Genomic DNA, 23744 nt, shown 5'->3' on the forward strand with positions numbered 1-23744 from the left:
GCAGATATCAAAATAGTTTTCTCTGAGGAAGATACTGTAGAATTCTCTGCTGCCATATTTGCCATCTGTGATCGCTGATTTTTTCTCTGAAGTTGCGAACAATTATATTTTGTATGGCCAGGCTCATGGCAATAATAACAAATGACTCCTCTTGAGTCCTGATTAGAACTAGCCTCTCCATTACGCTGATACATTTGCTGTAATTCCTCCTCTACTTCCTCTTTTATTACCATTGTCCATTTGGATTATGGCTAATAAGAGCACTCTTGTGTTGTGAATATTGAGTACTCTGCACGAAGGACCCATGTGAACGTTTCATGCAAAGAGGAAATCTCGAATCGAGAGAATCGAGATTTAGCGATCTCATACTCTGAAGGAAGGCTGCAAGAAAACTCATAATGACCAGTTGCTCCGTTGGGCTCTTGAACTTTCACATCAGGACTAAAAGGCAACAATACATTAAGTTCCTCATATACCCGTTTAAAATCCATAAAATAAGCCGTGAGAAACTTATCCTCTTTCTCAGCACGGTAGAATGACTTACAAACATCATAAATACGGGAGATATTTCTTTTACCAGAATACAGAAAAACTAAGTAATCCATCAATTCCTTAACAAATTCACAGTGATTAATTAAACTAATTACCTCACTATGAATCGAGTTCCGAAGCTGCAAAAACAACCAAGCATCCTCCCTTAGCCAAGTTTGTCGTGTATCATCAGTGAGTGGATCTTTAGTAAGGTGATCATCCTTATCAATGCTACGCAAATAGACCCTAACAGTCTTACTCCACTCCAGGTAATTCGAACTATTAAGTTTGTGTTCCGTGATCTTAGTCATCACCGGAATCACATCAGAAATAACATTCTTATTTTCTTCCATTTGTTGAGACAAAGAAAACTAACCGAAACGCTAATCCAAAGTGCTTATAGCAACAAAATAACCCAAAATCACAAATCAAGCAAATACCGAAATAGGATCTGAGAGCCAAACCTCAGAAGTCCTTTAATGGTATACTGGATCAGGCAACAGCACACAGTGGTGAAATGAGGGGGTTGAAACGGCCGGTCGGCTGCCAAGGTCTCTCCTGAGCTGGGTAGTGAGAACAAATAGTCACCCTAGATTGATGACCTGCTTTGATACCATGTAGAAAGAGATGATTTTCATTGATTTCAATTAATCTGTACATGGGTATATATATACAATTGATTCCTATAATTGTGTTCTACTAATTAGGAAGAAATCCTAAATAAGAAATCCTAAATAGGAATACAGAATACAGAATATACAGAGAAATAATATAGTGATTGACTTTTCATAACATAGTGATTGACTTTCCATAACAATCTAGATCTTGTCTACTGTTCATTCAGGCTAGAGGACTGCAGGGATATACCACCGGAAATAAGAAAAAGCCAGAAATTGCTAGTTCTACCTACAATTAGTGGGAGTCAGAGAATTCTCTTGTTATGTCATGGCTCATTAATTCTATGCAACCTCATATAGCTCGCGAGTATTTACTGTTGGACAGTGCAGTTACCTTTTGGAGTGCTGTTTCTCAGACTTATTCTCAAGTTGAGAATGATGCACAAGTTTATGAGTTTAGGAACAAGATTCATGGAATGAAACAAGGTGAGTTGACTGTTGCTCAGTATTATGCGGAATTGAGTGATCTATGGCAAGAGTTTGATTTCTGTCAGGACTTTCAGGCTTCATGTCCGGCTGATGCAGTTAAGTTTCAGAAATTGATTGAGAACAAGTGCATATATGATTTTCTTGCCGAGCTAAATGTGGAGCATAATCAAATTCGGATCCAAGTACTTGGTAAGGATCATTTGCCCACCTTAAGGCAGACATATTCTTATCTTCAACAAGAGGAGAGCAGAAGGAATGTCATGATCAATTCTACAGCTGTTGATAAGGCTGGACTGACTGCCCACTCCTTACGAGAACAGTCACATGGTCCATCAGATAAGGATCACTTGCATTGTGACCACCGTGGGAAATCCTGGCACACCAAAAAACAATGTTGGAAGCTGCATGGCCGCCCAACTAAAGGGCGTGGAGGAAAAAGAATGGGCTCTGCTGAACCACAAGCAAATGTATCTAAGGCTGTGAGTGTTTCTGAAGATACTGCTATCACTGGAATGTTTTACAATGAAGAAGTACAGACTCAAGGCAATTCCTGTCACAGCTTGACTTATAATCCACTATAGTTGCCTCTTTTAACTTCGTCAACTCAGGTAATACTTTTCTTGCCAATCATAATAATTCATTTTGAGTTATAGATTCTGGAGCAAACAAACATATAACAGGCTCTTCGAATAAATTCATATCCTATTCTCCATGTTCAAGCAAAGAAAAAATCCACACTGCGAATGGATCATTATCTAATGTTTCTGGAATAGGTTCTGTTAAATGCACTCCTACTATAAGTCTTAGTTCTATCTTACATATGCCTAGCTTTCCTATTAATCTTCCGTCTGTCAGTTCTATCACAAAAGCTCTCAACTGCAAAATTAAATTTTTTTCCCACTCACTGTGTATTTCATGAATTGATAACAGGGAGAACGATTGACAGTGGTAGACTGCAAGATGAGCTATATTATTGAATGATTGTGTTGATCAGACCATGTTGGGACAGTCTATGGGTGCTAAGGAAGAAATTATCCAGTGGCATAGGAGACTTGAACATCCTTCATTTACTGTTTTAGAGAAACTTTATCCTCTTTTATTTAAACAATGCAAAACTGAATTGTTAGTATGTGATACTTATGAGTTTGCCAAATATACTAGACAATCTAATCCTGCAATAAAATAATAAGGCTTTAGTTCCTTTTATGACTATCCATTGTGATGTGTGGGGGCCTACTCAAACTGTGTCTTTATCGGATTATAGATGGTTTGTGACCTTTATTGATTGTTGCAGTAGGTTAACCGGAGTATATCTGATGAAAGGTAAAAATAAAGTATTTTCATATTTTTCGCAGTTTCACAAAATGATTAGCACCCAGTTTGATACTCATGTTAAAATACTGAGAACTGATAATGACACAGAGTATATGAATGGAGTTTTTCAGGAATATTTGAAGTCACATGAAATTTTGCATCAAACTAGTTAACACTAGTGCTCAAAATGGAGTGTCTGAGAGAAAAAATAGACACTTACTTGAGGTTGCTAGGTCTCTTATGTTTACAATGAATATTCTCAAAACTTACTGAGGGGAAGCTATTCTTTTTGCTGCATATCTTATCAACAAAATGCCACTTCAGACTTTAAAGTTTAAGAGTCCTTTAGAGGTTTTGCAAGGCAAAAATTCATATATTGTTCCTCTAAAGGTCTTTGGTTGTGTTTGTTTTGTTCATCAACCTAATAGGGGGAAGTTAGAACCTCGAGCCCTCAAGTGTGTCTTTGTTGGTTATTCCAGTACTCAGAAGGGGTATAGGTGTTACCACCCTCCTACACGAAAACATTTTGTGAGCATAGATGTTACCTTGAGGGAATTTGAATCCTATTTCCATCCACCTCTTCAGGGGGAGCATAGGAAGGAAGAAGAGATGTCTTTCCCTTCTTCTTTGTCTTCTCCCAACTTTCAACTTCAAAGGGAAAATCTGGGTTTAAAGCCTATACCTAATAATGATACTCAGGGGGGGTTACCTAAATCTCACTGGAAACTAAATAGATCAGATTTGAGAATCTATACTCGGCGAAACAAGACAGATATAACTATCGAGCAGGAGACTGCTGATCAATCGAAATCTCTGGATTCAATTCCTGAACATCCTAAGGTATGTGATGAGTCTCCTTTAGTTCCTGAAGAGTCAAATTTTAATTCTCAGTCTATTTTTCCTTCTTCTGATAATGACTTTGATATTCCTATTGTTCTCAGAAAAGGTGTTAGAACCTGTACTAAACATCCCATCTCTAACTTCATTTCCTATGATTATTTCTCTCCATCCTATAAAGCCTTTCTATTATCTGTTTCCTCTGTTTCTATCCCACAGGATTGGAAGAAAGTATGTCTTGATCTAAAATGGAAAGCAGCCATGGTGGAGGAGATGAAAGCTCTGGCAAAGAATGAGACATGGGAACTTATTACTCTTCCACTAGGGAAAAAACTAGTTGGATGCAAGTGGGTGTTCACTGTGAAATATAGAGTAGATGGTTCAATTAAAAGGTATAAGCCTAGGCTGGTAGCAAAAGGCTTCACACAGACGTATGGAGTAGATTACCAAGAAACTTTTGCTCCTGTTGCTAAAATGAATACCGTCAGAATTTTACTATCATGTGCAGTAAATCTTGAGTGGAATTTGCAACAGTTTGATGTAAAAGATGTCTTTCTACATGGTGATTTGGAAGAAAAAGTGTATATGAAAATTCCTCCAGGATTTAAGGATGAGAAGATCAGAGAAAAAGTTTATAGATTGAAGAAAGCACTGTATGGCTTAAAACAGTCACCTTGGGCATGATTTGACAGGTTTAGTAAGGCTATGGTTTCCTTTGGATACTGCCAAAGCAATGCTGATCACACCTTGTTTATAAAACACTATAAGGGTAAGATCACTCTGCTTATTGTCTATGTGGATGATATTGTGGTAACTGGTGATGATAGGGAAGAAATGGCTCATCTAAAGGAGTGACTAGCACAGGAGTTTGAAATCAAAGATTAGGGAAGGTTAAAGTACTTTCTTGGAATAAAGGTTGCCAGATCAGATAAAGGAATCTTTATTTCTCAAAGGAAGTACATACCGGATCTGTTGGAGGAAACAGAAATGCTAGGTTATAAACCATTGAGGCAAATCACAAATTGCAAATCAAATTGCAATTAAAAGATTGACAACTGCATGAATCACATGTCTAGTTGTCAATAATAAACAGTGTTGCCACACATTAGAGTAATAATTTGAACAAATTGGTATGGTTAAGAGTTCTTGTACAAGTAAATTTAGCACTATAATTACCTCAATGAAGGTGCAATGAAAGAGGATGCAACACTTTGAAGAATACTAACACCAATTAATTGAATAAAGGATGTTTTATCTTGCTCCAAAACATATTTTAGAGTGGTGCCTGAAAAAAATTAATGCATTAAAAAATAAATGAAACTACTCATTGGATTATGAAAAGTATACAGGCAAGCATACATAATAATACCATTCAATGAGGCAATCTGATCTGAGACCCATGTTCTTGTAACAACAAGAAAAGCAAGCACAAGTAATTGTGCCCCTTGTTTATCAAGAAAAGTTGGTACCTGAAATGAAAGCATTGAAAAAGAAAGTCTACATATGTAAGTGTAGAGAAAATGGACAAGGCTAATAATGAATGGTATCATTGTTTGATTTTGAGCTGTGATGGGAGTAATGTACTCCGTATAAAGCCTTGGGCACTCTTCCCCCTTGGTGCTAGCTTTTGGGAGTGAGTTAGGCCTAGCCTATTTTCTTAAGAATAAGGTATAAAGCAAGCTACATATAAAGTAGACAAAATTTTGAGGCATTGTGTAGGCCATAATGTGCCATTCAGTAGGGAGAGAGAGAGAGAGAGAGAGAGAGAGAGAGAGAAATAGTAGGGGGAGAGGGGGTAATTTAGTCATTTAAAAGTTCTCTCTCCTTAGACCATTGAAATCCGTGAGACTAATGACAAATTGAATTAAGATTGAACGAAAGAACCTTCCATTTTTGACAGAATTAAAACTTAGGGATTAAATAATTTATTTTCTATAATACAAGGACTCAAGTGCTAATAATGGTAAAATTTATGGACTACATAGTAAATTACCCAAATAAAAATCAATTAACAGAGATATACACAGGCACACAATGGTTTGCCATGGAGAGAACTATCAGCCATCAATGGAACTGGCCACAAAGTTCCATTGCTTTTTATTGTTTGTCTTGCTGTAGAGACTTTCTAAGATATGAGAAATTGAGTCAGGCTTCCTTTTAACTTCAGCTTAGCAACTGGAAGCCTCATATTTCTCAAAGAGCATTTGGGAAGTCAAAGAAAGTATGAATTCAATTCAATTCACTTCTATTTGATTAATTTTTACGTTTGAAAAGTATGCAGGTGCTAGAATCCAGTTATTTCAACTTTTTTTTTTTAAAGAGTTATTTTGAAATAAATGACATCATGCAAAAAGTGGTCGAATTTTGCAAGAATTCATTTCTTTTAATAAAACTTGCTATTGAAAGCCTAAAACTTCCCTAACTAAAACAAGGTTTTCTATTTATAAATAAGGGTAAAAATTAATTTTAAAAACAATAATTTTATTATAAAATCAATTGAATTGAATTGTATTAAGTGAATTGAATTGAATTCTAGAATGAGAAATGTTCTGTTCCAAAATACTCCAAGTCCTAGAAGCAAGCAATCTACTGAGATTTGTGAGGTGCATCTTGTTGTTTATGGCCTTAAGATCAATCTCCGTAGAAGTGTTGACAAAGGAGTCAACTGCATTAATGGGTAACACAAATTAAATTCATGATAGGAGTTGAATTTCTACCACTCTGTACATGGAATCCAATTAAAGGAGATGCAATGGGGGCCCAATCAAATTGAATTTCTACCAATGTGTACACATTAACTTCATCTAAGTTGCCAATGAGATTGAAAAGGGGCCTGATCCTGATATATAAATTTGCCCTGAACATGCTACAAAATGTTCATTGGCACCCTATACTAATATTTGGAGTTTGGACCCATTACACAACCGATTTTTATTTTCATGACTGGTATAGATGTGTTGAGCACATGCACTAACAATGACTAAAAAGCTGAAATGAGATTACGTTTTAGCTAATGTTGTCCACTCTCTCTCTCTCTCTCTCTCTCTCTCTCTCTCTCTCTCTATATATATATATATATATATATATATATATACACGATTTAGACTATGAAACCCAAAACTGAACAAGCAACCAGCTCTTTAACAATCCATAAAATAAATAAAAAAATTGAAACAATTTCAACAAAACTGAATTCCCAGAACACATACTCCCCATCCCTCAGTCCTCCCTGCTCCTCTCATCACATACCCCTCTCTCCCTATCTTTTTGACACACACAAATCCCTCCCCACCTCTGTCTCTGTGTGTGTGTGTTTGCACGTGTTTTCAACAGGGATAGAGCATGCAGGCACCATTCAGGGAGCAACAAAAGTAGTGCTTTTCTTGAAGCATAAACAAAACAAGTATATCTTCTACCTACAGTGATCAGTTTTCCAGGGAAATAAATGGACTGAAGTTCTGTCAATCATGACGATGATGCAAAGGATTCAAAGCACCAGGGATTTTAAATATTAAATAGCCAAAAAAGATGAAGGAAAATGCATATTTGAGATTAAATTCACTATAGAGCTCAACATGTAGGTGAATTTCATAGCATGAGTATAAAAACTAATATTGTCAAATACTCATAGTAAGAATCCACAGCGTTAGCTGATTAGCATAAATAAATTCTTAATGAAGGCACAAACTTCATTACCAGTATTCTAAACATGGCAGATACTCTCAATGCCAATGCCTTTGGAGCCCTTTGGAGTTGTGGAACAATTGGCAATGGAAGACCAGGATCTGCACTGGGAGATGCCAGTATCACTTCTGAAATATATGATTGTGCCTTTGAATTTGAGAATGCAGAATCCTAGACAAAGGTTATATTGAGTTTTAAACTAAATGAACTACATCCAATGAAACACAATAATAAATGTTGACCAAAAAAAAAAAAACAGAGAAGTTCTCAAAAAAAAAAAAAAAAACAGAGAAGTTCTTAGGATGAAGGTCACCTTATCAGTTGTGGCAAATGCAAGTTGAACTACCATTGCATCACTTTTACGCTCTGTCGCAGAAGCCCTCTTGACATTGGTCATCAGGGAACTAGAATCCTTTCTGAAGTCTCAAGGATTTTAGAACGCACATACCTATTTATCTTCAAAAATATAAAATAAAATGAAGGTTTTACTAACTCAAAATCAAACCTTTTGTAATTAACTTGCCAGCCCCCTTCTCCATCCAGGGACAAAACAACATCATGAAACGCAACTAGAGCAGGACGGTGTGATATCGTTATGCATGAAGTTCCCATAGCTCGAACTTTAGTGCAAAAACGTTCCTCCATATCAGTAGTGACTGCACTGGTGCACTCATCAAGAATTGCAAATTTAGGCTTGTGGTAGAACAGTCTGGCCATCCCTAACCTTTGTTGCTCTCCTAAAGACAATTCCTTGCCCCAATTAACTTCCTGCTCAGGCGGATAACGTTCTAATAGATACTCAAGATCAACCTGCAAAGTGGCAACCAAATCTCCAACAGTATAAAATTTCAGTGAATAAGGCTAAAGGTAAATGAGCAACAGTTTCTACCTTTTGAGGAAAGACCCAAGGAAAAAAAAAAGGGATAAGACAAGATAATTACATTTTTCAAGAGCTCCACCATTCCACTTGGTGTGAGTGGTTCAACCTCTTGATCCACACTGAGAGGATATATTAACTGATCACGAAGTGTGCCTACAACTGTATATGGCCTTTGTGGCACATAGAAAATCTCCTTATTAAGATCGGCACCAACACCAGGTTTCACAATATGGCCAGATAACAATGGCCAAAGGCCACCCAAAACTCGGAAAAGTGAGCTCTTCCCACTACCATTTGGACCTTCAGCAAAGAATAACAAATACATTTTTCAATGGAAGCATATCAACAAAGCTAGTGCACAAATAAAACATGTTTTGACACCCAGTCATACAAAACAATCATTTTCATTAAATGAAAAATAAAAGAATAACGTTAGAGAACATAGAAAATAAGGAAAATAAGCTATTTATGTAGGTTAACAAGATACCATAGAGAATAGCAGAGACATAAGGATAAATAATTCAAGCTTGCTTACAGTCTACATTTTTTTCTTATACTCATGGCAGACGAGCACCAGGGACTTAATGAAAAGGCTGCCAATCAGTTAGGATCCCCCTAAAGCAAGGTCAGAGGATGGAAAATCTCAAAATAATATATTTAAAATTTTAAGATTTATATATTTTTCAGTTTTCTAATGTGTTTCCATTAATATAATAATAATAATAATTATTATTATTATTATTATTATTATTATTATTATTATTATTATTATTATTATTATTATTATTATTATTATTATAGCCCCTTTCATCTAAAATATTATCAGTGAAGCCTAAATAGGAATTTATATGAAGCCCACTAGTATGATTTTAACAAGAGGTCCAAATAAAGAGTTAGGTATTCTATAAGTGGAGTTACAATATATATATATAAAGAAGAAAGAAAGAAAGAATGAAAGAAAAAGAAAAAGAAGATTGAAAGAAAGAGCTGCACAAGTAGTCAAGTACACAGCTCTCTCTCCCTCACCTCTGCTTCTTCTGTTCTGCACTCAGCTACTCACTACATAATGATGTGTGTTGGACATTTCGTCCAATACGTACAACTGCAAATGAAACATCCATGATACCCAAATTCAACAATCCATAATGGCCAATCCAGTATTAGCCATCATTATTCCATTGTGATCCATAAAATAAGCCAATAAAATATTTAATGTTTTTCCTGATCAAGTACTTCCTATAAACAAGGGATTGCAGATAAAAAGCTCCCGTGAACGTGCCATTCCATAGGAATTACACCAGATTTACAAAATTTGAGATACGTGTGCCTTGGTTTCCCACAAACAGATTCTTGTTAACAGCAAGGAGCACATAGTAGTTAGCAAAGAACCAAACTGAAAGGACAACGAAAAAAAAAAAAAAAACCAACAGAAAGAAATAAAAAAAAAACGTCGATCCTTTAACTTTTAAGTTCAAAAAGCTAACCTGTAATCAACAGATTAGATCCTGATTCAACCTTAAATGTCAGATCTTCCACCAAAACATTACCAGTTGGGGTGACAACCTAGGAGACAATAATACTATAAGAACAAAGAATGTGTACCATATAAAAACATGAAGAAAAAATCTGTAAGTACCTTGACACCAGAAAACTCAACATAATCAGCTTCACTAAAGTAGTTCCTACTTCCGCTTCTTTGCAGAGAAGCTTTATCATCACAACTTAGGTCTCTTGATATGACTATTAACTCGTGAATGCGGCCAGCATAACCACTGCAATAACACAAACATTAGGTTCAAGATAACCACAATCAGGTGCAAGGCATGCTCAAAGACAAATCAATCAAGTTTCTCGAGGAAGAGGGGCGGAGATGATATCCTGCCAATATTGAGAGTGTCAATAAATAAGGCTTCTTTTGAGGCCTACAATGGCATAAATGATTGATTATGAACTACCTGAGACGATTGAGCTGTCTTGAACTTCTAGAAAGAGCTCCCAAGGACTGAAATAGTGATGTTATGACACTGGTGTGATATCTTAAGTTGCTTAACATTGTCGCCCTTCCCAAAGTTGATGCGTCAGGTCTAAGATGGCCAGCAAAAAAGGGTTCCATGGTCAGTATAACTGCAACTGTAGCAGCAAGATACTTCAACAAGAAGTCCTGAATCATGCCAAACCACCAATGGTCATGAAGGACAACACTTATGTGTTTAACAAGATCCTTAAACTTCAGCTGAAGGTGTGATTCTTCCCTAGATTCTCCACCATAAAATGCTATACTTTCTGCATGGGCCCTTAAACGTGAATGAAGCTGCCGATATTCACCTTCCAATTGTTGTTCATTTGACATGAGTTTACTAAAAGCAGGAGAAAAGTTTCTAATCATAGTTCCTGCTCCCAACACATAGGCCTGAGAACATTAACATCATGTGTCAAGTGGAAATCTGTTGAGACTGAAATGTCATCAGATTAAGCTGAAAGTCTACTAGTGGCCATTCAAAAGAATAGTTTACAGAAACATAAAGAATACTAAGAAGTCTGATAAATATGATAGATGAGACCAATGATTACCAATATCCCAAAAAAATATTTTGGGCTAGCATATGAACAGAGGCGCCAAGTATAGAGAAGAACGTCAGTAACTGCTGTCAAGTCATCTTGTACCAGTTCACTCAACTCTGAACAGAACTTTGGTACATCACTTGCAATTCGTTGCTCAGGATTAGTAATCCGACAATCAACATGTGATATCTTATAGTATGCCATGTTCTGCAACCCAAATTAAAAGATGAATAATAACTCAGAAACAATTAATGCACTGAACAAAGGCATCAAAACGCATTCATTAGGCAACATTTCAAAAAATTTTGCTTTTTTTCCCTGTGCCTCAAAAATACAGACCACATATTCTAAACTAAACAATGGAGACAGAAATCATAGATTCTGTACTAATTGCAAGTTTCATTGCTATTTACCAGAAGGGGATTTTGGAAGATTATCATCTAGAAATTTAATGCCCATTTGGTTCAGCTTTTGGAGCTTGCAGTTCGTGGTTGAAAACTCAACTGTTGGATAAAACTTGTTTGGTAAACAAAAAACTAAAGCTAGCAGTTGAAATCCTTTTTTTTTTTTTTTTTTGAAAACGCTAGCAGTTGAAATCCTAAAAGCTGACTTTTGATTTGTATAACTAAAAGTTGTGTAAGCTAGAAATCCTAGTTTTGGGACCCAAAAGTAGGTTTTCATAAAAATATGCCATTGAATTCAAAATAATTTTGATAATAATTGTTAATAATTTAACACTAAAAACACATTATTTGTTTGTATTTTTAACCTTTTGAATATACACATACATTTATGTAGCCAAATACATATCAACTTATTGAAGTTGTGAAAATAATTAAAAGAAATATTAAAATATGAATATAGTTTCATGCATCCTCCCGATGCCTATATTACTATGAATTTAATTTAAAAGAAAGATTCATCTATGTAAAAGATAAATAAAATGTCATATAAAATGTAACAAAAATAAAAATGTCCTTATTGGTAATTTTATAATTTGACTGCAACCCCAACCGTTGTATTATCAAATACTTTACAATCAATTGCAACCACTAACAACAAATAGAAATTCAATGGCTACTGACAGTCAACTATCGACCGCTCACAGCTGACCACAACTGCTAAATCAAATAGACCCTTAATTCTACACCTAAAGTGTGGGCATACATGCAATTACACACTTATAAATGCCAAGTTGACGATGCCAAACCTGCAAATTATTAATTCAAACCAAATCAAAAAGTTCACATGCAATACTGCCTATGTGAGATAAAGGGAAAATTATAATGACAAAATGTTTCCATACAAGGTAACCATAGAAAAGGTTCACATGCACGAACAAAATGAGAAGTCACAGCCTGAAATTATGACTGTCACCATTATTATTTTTACAGATAACGCAGCGTAGAGCTTGAAATAACACACACTCCCACACAAAGAGTGAAAACAGAGAAAAACCTTTGCTGAAATTTTATTAATAAAAAAACTCTAACTGAAATACATAAAATTAAGGCCTATTTATAGAGATTTTAATCACCTAATCCTAATAGGAAAATTAATCTTCTAACTATGAAGTTTAGATAAACTAAATTACAATAGGAATCCTAGATTAAATAGGAAAAAAACAAAATCCTAATAGAAATAGGAAAACTAAATTAAAACCTTATTAGAATAGGAAAATAAACTAAGTTCTAAATAGAATAGTAAACAATTAAAACTAAATCTACAGTTTTTTTTCTTGTCCCAAAAAATATGCTCCGGATAATACACCCCCACTTCCAAAAAACTAGTCCTCGAGTTAGAACAGCTTGCAACGATACGACAATGTTGTGTCGACAATTCACATATGATTCTCCCCACTTATAACTAGTCCTCAAATTTCTAAGTGTTGAAGAATCAAAAGCTTTATCGAACCAACACATCACATTGTCTCCTTAGTTTGTCAATAATGGCGAATTACACAAAACTGAAGAAAGTATCTTCACATTCTCCTTCATATCCACAAAAACACCTGGAAAAATAAATTCAATAGAAAAATCTTTAATCTCCATGACGTGAAATTTATCACTCTCCATTGAAACCTCCATGGATTGGGGTTCTTTGCTCCCTAGGACACTTTTCTCAAGCTCCTTCTACTCTATCTTGTTAATTTCAACTTCTATTGGAATCTCCAAGAGGTGACGTTTGTCGTTCCCTTTGACACATTCCTAAGTTCTTCATCTTCAATCATAGCAAAAAGAAATTCAACCAAAGCTTCTAGTTCAGATTCCTCAAACTTAGACTCCTCCACTTCAAGTTGCATTGTTGAGTTCCGGAACTCCCTTTGTTCTTCACTTTTTCATTTTTCCACCACTAAGGCCTTTGGTTGGACTTCCTATTGACAACATTGTTTTTGCTGGAATAAAATTTGCTCATAATCTAGAGGCAAAAATTCTTATTCCAACAAATACTGCATTTCGTACCAAGTTCGAACTAACCCCTTCCCTTTTCGCTTCCTTCTAGATTGTAGCTATTCCTACTAAGCAAAAGCACCATCTTTCAACCAACAAGCCACCAATTTGACTCATTTGTCAAGTGCTAAGTCCATATGGTCACAGAATCTATCCACCCTTATGATCCAATCTAAGACTTCTTCTATATCGAGATCCCTATAGAAATTAGGAATATCAATTTTCAATTGATAATCCGTGCCTCCTCTTATTACCACCATACCTCTTAAGCCAATTGAACCAAACTGGCTCATAGTCATCTTCGTCTTCCAAATTTTCATCATAGACATGTTGCTTACTTACAAGAAAAGATCTTGAATAGGGTCACCACGAGCTGCACCATCTTTTGGTTTTCAATTTTCCAGTCGATCCTCGTTTGCATTGATTCCCAAAGCACCAAGACAATCTGCAATTTCTTAGAAGCATCTCTCAATACACTCGAATTTGAGATTTATCTATTAATGCAGACGTCGCTCTCATCGTTGCAACATTCGTCCCTATAATCAAGGGCTCTAGCCTCTAGCTCTCCAAACACAGTCGTAAGAATCACTATAATCGCCACCTCCATCAAAGTAAACCATCTCAATTGAGGTGATTTCCCTGTTCTGATACCACCTAATGCAACGTAAAGCTCAAAATAACACACACTCAAACATGAAGAGTGAAAATTGAGAGAAAAACCTATGCTGAAATTTTATCGATAAGAAATCTCTAACCGAAATACATAGAATTAAGGTCTATCTATAGAGATTTTAATCTCCTAATCCTAATAGGAAAATTAATCTTCTAACTAGAAAGTTTAGATAAACTAAATTTACAATAGGAATCCTAGATTAAATAGGAAAAAACTAAATCCTAACAGAAATAGGAAAACTAAATTAAAACCTAATTAGAATAGGGAAATAAAGTAAGTCCTAAATATAATAGGAAACAATAAAGCTAAATTAGAATAGGAAAATTTAAAACTAAACCTGCATTTTTTTTTATTTGTCTAAAAAAATATGTTCTGCATCAATAGTCACCTAAAAGCTAAATCATGAGCAAATCAAGGTCAACTTAGAATCTTAGATTCAAAAAAAAAAAAAAAATAGCTTTTTTTCACTGCCACTGCTTAACATACATTGTTCCCCAAAAGAGACAAAGAAAACCATCTCCTTAATTAAAGAACAATTGATTGGCTCTTAGAATTCAGTAATTTAGCATAGATTCATAGGATGCAGCTTGTAAATTCAAATCATATGGTTAATACAATAAAATTATAGCAAAAACCAAAAAGCGAGGGGAAAACAAAAGGACTTCATGCGACCAAGTCAAAGTTAATTAAACTATAGTATAGAAATAAAATAATAAAAAATATTTATTTTCCAACAAACATAAAAAGTTACCATGATTACCTCAAAATAATGTGCATGGATACGTTTTGTCAATATTTTTCTGAAACACAGACTTAAGGTCCCAGTTACATACTTTGAAGTAGAACGAATGACTGATAGAAGAAAACATAACAAGATATTTTCAGATATCAGCTGGAAAAACAATGGTACACGTCGGAGAAAAGCAGCACGGAATAGAAATCCCTGTACTTTTGCTAATCTGTTGCTCATAGCAGTTCTCAACACCTGCAAAAAAGTGCAAAAGCACATTTCTACTCAAGTAATCATCATGTTCAAGAATTCAGTGGTATGCAATCACAATGGTGATGCAACTCAAGCTAAATCAAATGAGTATATCCACAGTGTATTTGCTTGTGCATCAAGCAAATAAATGAACAAAAGAATTCAAAGGACAATGGATCATGTTGATGCTCATACCATGAAGTCAATAAGAGTTGTGACAAGCACTATATGTTATTTCTTCTTTTCATTTTTTTTTTTCCATTTTTCCATCACTTTTGGGGCCAAGAGCAACATAGCAAAACTTCACAGAAAAATAACAGCATAATGCAAAATCAAAGATTTTCATCAAGTGAATGGATAAAAAAATGCATTGAAAAACACAAAATACACTATGATTGGCTAACTAAGATAAGGTAAAAAGTAACAAATGAGTCAAACTACACTCATGACTCAGACTAATTATTTAATTCAAAAACCAATCATGGTTCTATTTCTTCTTTTCTAATTCATGGCAACAATTTCAACAATACAGTTCTTTTTTTTCCCCGATCGTGCATAGAGTAAAGGTTAGATGCCAGTGTGATGGCATCAAAAAAATTTACTTTACCAACTTCAAACACCTTTTCTCCTGAAAGTGGAATCTCACCCAACAAAAAATTAAGGGGGAAAATCCAAGATAATCCTCAACTTCTATTCTAATCCTTTGCATTATTTACAATTGGTGACACTCTGCATCAGCCAGTACAAAACCCAGTGACAAAAGAATTTGCCATCACCAAGGATCAACTCCTATGTACACCACCAATCCTACTCCAGTGTGTTATGTTCATAAACCTCGTTCCCAAGTAAAAGCACCCAAAATTACAATTTTGTTTATTTATTTAAAGAAAACAGTTCAGCAAATATCAATAATATAATGGTTTCTATCTGCAGAAGTATAAGGCTGGTCTGATCACTCTGTAACTAAAAAGACATTGCCAGTCTTTCTCAACAATTGTGAACAACCATGTATCTCTTCAACCTAAAAGAAACCAAATTTTGTGTCTCAGTTAAGTTTGCTCATCCAATCATTGAGTTGTTAATATGAGACATTCCAAGAACCAAGACTGCATCAGACTGTCACAACTTAAAAGGGTTGAAGACCAAGAAAGACTCTTTAGAGAATGGACCAAAAAGCCCATCAACTCACCAGATTATAGATAGACTGATCTAATGCAGAAATAAAATTTGTGAAAACTGACCAGCAGAAGGGAGGAAAGTGAAAGAGGCAAATGGCTTATAGAGGTTCTTTTTCCACCATTTTCAATAAGACAACTTTTCGTAATATATAATGTGTATTAATGGTATAAATGGTTCATTAGGATGCAAGAACATTTCCTTAGAATTAAAAACCTACAAACTCTCAGAATTACTTTGTGGCTTCAAAAGAGCAGTTAAAATTTACAAATCTAATTTTATATCCAATCTTACAAGGATTCTTAAGCCTCTTCAACTACTAGAGATATAAAACTATTCTTGGAGTCCTATCTACAAACTTGAGCTTTTAGGTTGAGTGGCTTCATGACATTGTAAGAAAGCATTTTAAACCAAAAGGTCCAAAGTTCAAATCTTAACCACTCCCATTTTATTAATCAAAATTTTCAGCGCAAGGAAAGGTAACGCTTGAAGTCCAATGGGCTTTTGCAAGCGGACTTTTGTTAGAAATATAAAATTATTCTTGGAGCTCTCATCTACAAGCTTGAGTTTAAGGTTGAGAGGTTTCTTGACATAAATCAAAGGGGAAAAAGTAATCAAACCTCATTAACCCCAATTCATCTAAGGCAAGCCAAGGAAAAATGTTATTAGGAACCCTCACCAACATGAATAATATATACTCTATTCCTACTGCTCTATCTCTTCTCATTCCCATCTTCTATATTCAGTTTTGATACTAGGTCATTTTTTGTTCCCTAACCTATATTCAAAATGGAGCAATAACTTGACCTTCAATTGAATGCAATGGCAAATTTTTCACATATAACTAGCTTGGATAGAAGAGTATGATTGAGAGCACTAAAATGAGAAAAGGAGAAAAAAAAAAAAACTTTAAAAACCATAGGTGAAGGCAAGAAAATTGTGCCAGCATTTATTGTATATTTTATCTTCGAATATATCCTATGATATAGCACATGCTGGACAATCAAGAAACACAATTCACTACAAGAAAAGCTTAGAGGAATAGGGGATGAAAACAAAATATTTGAGTGCACATAGAACAAAGACTTACTGCTATGGCTATCAAAGTGAAAAGGTCCCTTGCTCCCATTTTGCCCATATCATACAAAAGAACAGCAGCTAAAACTTGAAGTGATTTCAAATTTCCTTTCTTTTGAATAGTTTTCTTCACATTATCTTCATCTGTAACCTGCCCGTCCAATTTATCATTATCGTCTTTAAGCCCATTCAAATGACCAAAAGAATCAGACTTTATACAGTTACGCCATGACGACACATATGCAGCAGTGCCACCAACTAGTAAGATACCAGTGGCAAGCAGCAGAGATTTCCTGTTTGGATAACAAATATACCAAAGTTCATCACTGAAATAGAGAAGACAGATTGTGTTTTTGAAAATCGTATGCAGTACACTACACTAAATAGACAATCTTCTACCATAAGGATATCTAACAGAGCAGAAATATAAGAATTAATAAGGGAGAGGGGAAAAAATAAAATAAATAAGTATATGCCACAAGCACAACCAAATTGGATGGACAAAAAGCAACAAATCTACAATTCTTTAGAAGAGTTTGCCAACCAAACAGATGGCAGATGGATGACAATTAAAATTAAGAAAAAAAAAAAAAAGAAAGATAGAGAGATTATTATTAAATGAAGGAAAAAAGATACAATAACAATGGAAGAGGAACAACACAGTACGTAGGTAACAGGACAGAGGTGCGACAGAAACTACAACGAGTTTGGCTTGCAAGCTTAAAGGGGTCTAGCGAAGTGTTAGCTGAAGATTAACATTAAAATAAACCAAGTTTACAAATTATTGAAACACGAGAGCTTGTTACTTGCAGAAAACAGTTTTCTGCTTTCTATTTTCAGTTTTATAATTCCTTCAAAATGGAAATGCCTTCATTTTCACCTCTACTTTTTACAGTGGCATCATCAGTGGGAATGCCAGGGTTTGACATTGCCTTTTTAGGTTTGGCTGAGCTTGGTTGGGCTTAGCTGGTCAGTGAGTCGGTTGGACAGTCGAGTAGCCAAGTACCCGATAACCGACTCGCTTGGTTTGGTGATTTAATGCTCATTCATATCAAATAGGTATTTTATGTACTATATAGAGTAGGACGTAGCTAATTTTTAAAAAAAATTTTCCCATCAAAAAATTTTGTTCTTTTACAATCATTTTTAGCTCTTCTCATGTGATCTGAAGGATTTACCACTTATTCTTTCTAACTATTAATTTGGCTTTTTAAAAAAATCTAAATTTGTTAAAAAGTATTTTTGAGAAGTAAAAAATTGAAACAAGTGGTGCCTAAACTTACCAAATGCACCCTTAAAATAGATGCTCATATTAACTAAGGCAACTAGAGTATGGCTTATTAATTTGGCTTTTTATATTTTTTTTACAAAGACAAGACTTCAAGACTAAAGGACCAATTTTGTTTGCGATTTCCATTTGGGGGAGAGAGAGAGAGAGAGAGACAGAGGAGTTATGATATTGAAATGTCTCTTTTATGAGGACAAATGATCATGAGTAGAGTTTCCAAAATCCCAGTTTAGAAGATAAAACCAGAGTGAGATCTCCTGCACTTTTGTAGAATACCAAATATCACTTGAAAAATACAAAAAAAAAGGGAGCCAAACACAAGAGGACCCCTACCATATAAGATGTTGTGGAACACTAAACATAACTTTCTTTAATCCATTATTCAGTTAATTGAAAGTCATTACAAGGTGATCACTACATGAATACATAACAACTTCATTTAAATGCTGATCACCACGCAACAATCTGAACCCATAAAACTATCCACATACATGCTAAATTCTATGTATTATGGCATATAAGTATTTTAAAAACGTTGCCCATAATCAATTGCAGTAACTTACTGAATTACCTATAGTATTTATATATCATGACCAATTGATCATCCTCAAAGCTTCCTGTAAAACACACCATCCCCTTTCCTTAATTATCATCTGCTTGCTTAAAAGCCTTAAGCTACCTTATTAGTTCATCTCCTACCTATTTTACTAGCCAGCAGTAAAAAGAATTAGATTCAAGTGAGTGTACAAAACTGAATGTGAGATGGCAGGAGCTTTCATCTTACAAATCTCACTTGAATTGTTGATGAATAATAGCAATTGGTTAGGCTAAATTCACTGACTATTGAAGAGATAAACTATACTAAGACCTAACATTGTGACAGAACATTAATTCAATCAAAAACAATACATTATGGAATAACTTTTTCTTCCAACTATGACAAAAAAGAAAACATGGAAGAAAAATCAATACCTTCTGGAGGCCAGGAGGCTTCGACCATGCTCAGTTAGTTGCAACAGTTGAAGAGAAGGCATGACTGAAAATAAACCTTCACCTACCAACAGATCAGCAGCTGGAATAACTTTTTCTAGATTTAGAACTTAGAAGGAAAAAATCTTTATATCAAATCAAAAAACCCATTTAACAAATATATAAATCAAAAACTCAAAGCCCAAGGTTCCTATACAACGAAAATTAAAATTAAAAATATATATATATAATGGCAAACTACACATACACACTCAACGTGGCAGGCGACACACTCAACGTAGCTGGCTCCCCATAGTAAACGGACACCTGCAAAATGAAAGCACACAAGCAACAATAAAAAGCATATCGCTGCAATCAATTCACTTCGTCATAAGCAATTGCAAGTAAGCTTTAGCATGCCTCGCCGTTTAGCTGACGATATTAAACAAAACGACACTCATCCTTCTGTCCCTCTCATCCTTCGCTACACCACATAATAACCATGATTTGTTTGAAATAGGACAAAAGCCCAATCAAATTTTATCCCATTTCCAATTAGGCACAAAATTTTAGTTAAGAAGCAAATTGTAATTTTGTATATAATAAAACTCAATTAGAGAAGAGTATTAGTAAAACCCACAAAGATAACAAAACAGACCCACTTCTTACCTTTTCAGAATTTCCCGTAGAAAGGCTTTTGTTTTATCTTAATCTCGGGAGAGCGCTGCAGACTGCCAAGAATCTTCAGAGCAAAAAGATTGCGTACGAGGAGAATGATGAAACAGAAAGAAATGGGCATAAGAGAAAGGAAAATCTCCAAAACATTTAAACGATATTTGGAGGGTTGAAAAATCAGGGGATTTGATCCATTGGAGGCAGAGTCTGGTGGTACAGTCATCACTGCAACCTTTGCGTAAGACCCTGTAGCCATTGCAGTTCATCCTCATCTTTTTGGATAACTTAAAAAAAAAAAAAAAAAAAAAAAAGCAAGCTGCTTAATTGTTTGGCACCATTCGCCGGCTGTGCACGGTTCGGAGCTCCAACTACAGCGAACCGTAATCCAAGACAAAATTATTATTTTAAGAATTGATTACTGTTTTGATTGGATTCTAATTTTTTTTTATCAAAAAATTAAATTAAAATTAAATCAAATTAGAGAATTAATTTTATATATTTTTTATTTTTTTATATTATATTATATAATTTTAATAAAATTATGCATTATATGCTATTAAGATATATGTATATATATCTTTTAATTACAAGTATATATATCTTTTAATTACAAGTGTATACTAAACCCCTAATTTTAAAAATATTTATTTTATATGTAGATATTAATATTTTATTTTATTACAAATTTTGAGAATTTATTTGAAATTTTTTAAATTTTAAAAATCAGGTTCGATTTTTTAAATTCAATAAACTTTGTTAATTTTTAAAAATTAATTTAAAGATCACGTGATAAAATTAAAAATATATTTAAACTCCATAAATTTCGAAAAAAATTTCTAAAATTTTTTCAAATTTTTTGGCCTCATTTTTTATCCCAAAATAAAGTAAAAATTTAATTTCAAGTATTCTAAATTGGATCAATCCAATCGAACCAGACCGGGTGGACCGATCGGACCGATCGGATCGGACCTCCTCCTTCCCCACGTCGCGCCCGACCTCCTCCCTCTCTCTCACGATTTCTCTCTCCTCTCTCCTCTCCACAGCCGGCCGCTGCCACCCAGCCCTCCCCCACACGTCGGCGCACCACCTCCACCTTTCCCCGTCATTGGCCACCCTCCATATCGCCAGAAATCTCGCCATTTCTCCCCTTGTACGTGCAGCGCACCGTTTCACCTTCCTGACCAAAATTCGGCCGATTCGGCTACCGATCGGACCGAATCTTGTTCCAAATACCTTCTACTCGTTCAAAGCTTTTCATAGACATCAAAAGCATAAATTTTCATTAAGTATTTTGTCCAATTTTTGCTTCAAAAGTTTTAGCTCATTTTGACTTTTGGGCTAAATTTCTCCCAAATCAGATACGTCACGAAAAATCCGAGAGTACCAGCGCGCTCTACACGACGAGAGCTTCGCGATGATATAAATTTCATAATTTTCTAATACCGAAATTTCGATGGGTCCCGCGAACTTTGCAGTATTTTTTTTGAGCTTCATTTGAGCTTAATTAAGTCCACAAATATTTTTTTCTAACTCCTGCTGTTGTGGGCTTTGTATAGGTACCCTCGTTTCAAGAAAATTTGACAATTGCTTAAGTCTGTAATTTCTGGCTGACAAACAGGCTGTCGAAAATATTTTAGAATCGGATCAAGATTATAGGCTATCCAACCATTTTCAGACGTTCCGAACGAGTCTTAAGTATTAGAATTGGCATAGGTAAACCCGAACCCTAATTTTTCTTAATTATCTAGTGCCTAATTTCGATTAAAAATCTACAAAATATTCGTGGTATGTTAAAAAATTATAATTCCTTTTGCATTAGCTTAGTAATATTGCTAAGGACCGCGAAATAAAATTTTAGAATTTTTAAAACTTATTTAAGTGGTTTTTGCTAAAAAGTTGTTTTCAGGGACTAAATTGTAATTTTTTCAGGTTGTGAGTTTTAATTGATTTGGAGGGCCCAAGAGGGGGCCATATGTTATTGATGTATTGTGATTGTGGGAAATTGAGAATTATAAGTGTTGTTTGAACCATTTTGCAGGTTGGGTAGGTCCAAGGTATAGAGGGAATTCTGCTGGATTTTTGGCAAAACCTTAGGTCTGTCTTTTGATTCCCTATAATTTTGTTTCAAGATATTTATTGATAGATTTTGATGTATTATTTAGGTGAGCCAAAATAGCCTTCTTCTTCTGCTCAGCCACCACAGTGACCTTTAAAGTGTTGTAAGTAGATATTTATTTATTTATAATTTCAATACTATTATATTTCTAGCATCTAATGTATCACTTATACTTATATTTATATAGTTAAATATTAGGCACGTCCTGCTTTGCATTTTTACTTGATGACATTACTTTGGTTGTTATGTTTTGATAATCTGAAGCTATGTTTGTGCGTGGGTGTGTATGTGGTGTATGTGGATATAGGTAGGACGGACAAATTGACTTGAGCTGGTCTCGCTTGGGGTCTAGTCCTTTTTGAGGAAGTCGGAGTGAGTACGACTTTGAGTTGATCTCGCTAACCCCCGCATATAGATTATTAAGCGAAAGTCTGGTTCGAGTTGTTCTTATTGGTAGGCCCTTAATTAAAAGAGCTAGGTAAGGGGATCAGCCCCTCATATATATATATATATATATATATATATATATATATATATATATATATATTTGTGTGTGTGTGTGTGTGTGTGTGTGTGTGTGTGTGTGAATATGATATAGGTGCGTGAGTGCTCTAAATTATTTTTGTTATGACATGACTTATATGAAGATGATGCATTTCATTTCTAAGGATGTATTAGAATTAGATAGTTATAGAAATTGTAAGTAAAATAAATATTTACTCTCTGAGTCGAACGCTCATTCCTATTCACTATTTTTCCAGGTTACAGGAGAGCTTTTCCTTATGTCTAATCTGCTTTCATTCTTGGCAGGTCTACTTATTATTAACTTACGTTTTATACTGTTAAATATAACTTCTAGACCTCCACATGTGTAAGACCATAATACTTAGTTGGACTGTACAACTCAACTCAACTCAACTCAACTAAGCCTTTATCCCAAAAATTTGGGGTCGGCTATATGGATTCACTTTCTCCACTCTGAACGATTTTGGGTTAAATCCTCAGAAATGTATAATGCTTCTAGGTCATGTTGTACTACTCTCCTCCAAGTAAATTTAGGTCTACCCCTTTTTTTCTTTCTATCCTCTAACCTAATGTGCTCTACTTGTCTAACTGGAGCCTCCGTATGTCTACGCTTCACATGACCAAACCACCTCAATCTCCCTTCTCTCAACTTATCTTCAATTGGCACAACTCCTACCTTTTCTCTAATACTCTCATTACGGACTTTATCTAGTCTAGTATGGCCACTCATCCACCTTAACATTCTCATATTTGCAACTCTTATCTTAGATGCACACGACTCTTTCAGTGCCCAACACTCACTACCATATAACATAGCCGGTCGTATGGCTGTATGGTAAAATTTACCTTTTAATTTATTGGGAATCTTACGATCACATAAAACTCCCGTGGCACGTCTC

The 23744-nt window shown here is 34.9% G+C and overlaps 1 protein-coding gene across 5 annotated transcripts in view; it reads right to left on the reverse strand.

Annotated features, from left to right (window-relative positions):
- LOC110662083 (ABC transporter D family member 1) overlaps positions 1 to 20486 on the reverse strand; it is a 31941-nt gene extending 11455 nt beyond the window's left edge. Inside the window, exons 1-15 of one of the 5 annotated variants that reach the window (XR_009150121.1) lie at positions 20199 to 20486; positions 19798 to 20013; positions 19533 to 19614; positions 17286 to 17565; positions 14798 to 15022; positions 10924 to 11121; positions 10308 to 10762; positions 9989 to 10124; positions 9837 to 9915; positions 8414 to 8652; positions 7978 to 8282; positions 7786 to 7888; positions 7485 to 7643; positions 5158 to 5257; positions 4965 to 5073 (exon numbers count right to left, since the gene is read on the reverse strand). Coding sequence is in view for 4 of the 5 variants with exons in the window: in XM_058150328.1 (XP_058006311.1) it covers positions 4965 to 5073; positions 5158 to 5257; positions 7485 to 7643; positions 7786 to 7888; positions 7978 to 8282; positions 8414 to 8652; positions 9837 to 9915; positions 9989 to 10124; positions 10308 to 10762; positions 10924 to 11121; positions 14798 to 15022; positions 17286 to 17565; positions 19533 to 19594 (2450 nt within the window). In the remaining variant the exon portion in view is untranslated. Of the gene's footprint in view, positions 1 to 4964; positions 5074 to 5157; positions 5258 to 7484; positions 7644 to 7785; positions 7889 to 7977; positions 8283 to 8413; positions 8653 to 9836; positions 9916 to 9988; positions 10125 to 10307; positions 10763 to 10923; positions 11122 to 14797; positions 15023 to 17285; positions 17566 to 19532; positions 19633 to 19797; positions 20014 to 20198 lie in introns of all 5 variants that reach the window. The other 4 variants (XM_058150328.1, XM_058150331.1, XM_058150329.1 and 1 more) reach the window with 4 other exon arrangements.
- Between the last annotated feature and the right edge of the window lie 3258 nt (positions 20487 to 23744).

The sequence above is a fragment of the Hevea brasiliensis genome, chromosome 7, assembly GCF_030052815.1.
Source record: "Hevea brasiliensis isolate MT/VB/25A 57/8 chromosome 7, ASM3005281v1, whole genome shotgun sequence".
Lineage (NCBI taxonomy): Eukaryota > Viridiplantae > Streptophyta > Magnoliopsida > Malpighiales > Euphorbiaceae > Hevea > Hevea brasiliensis.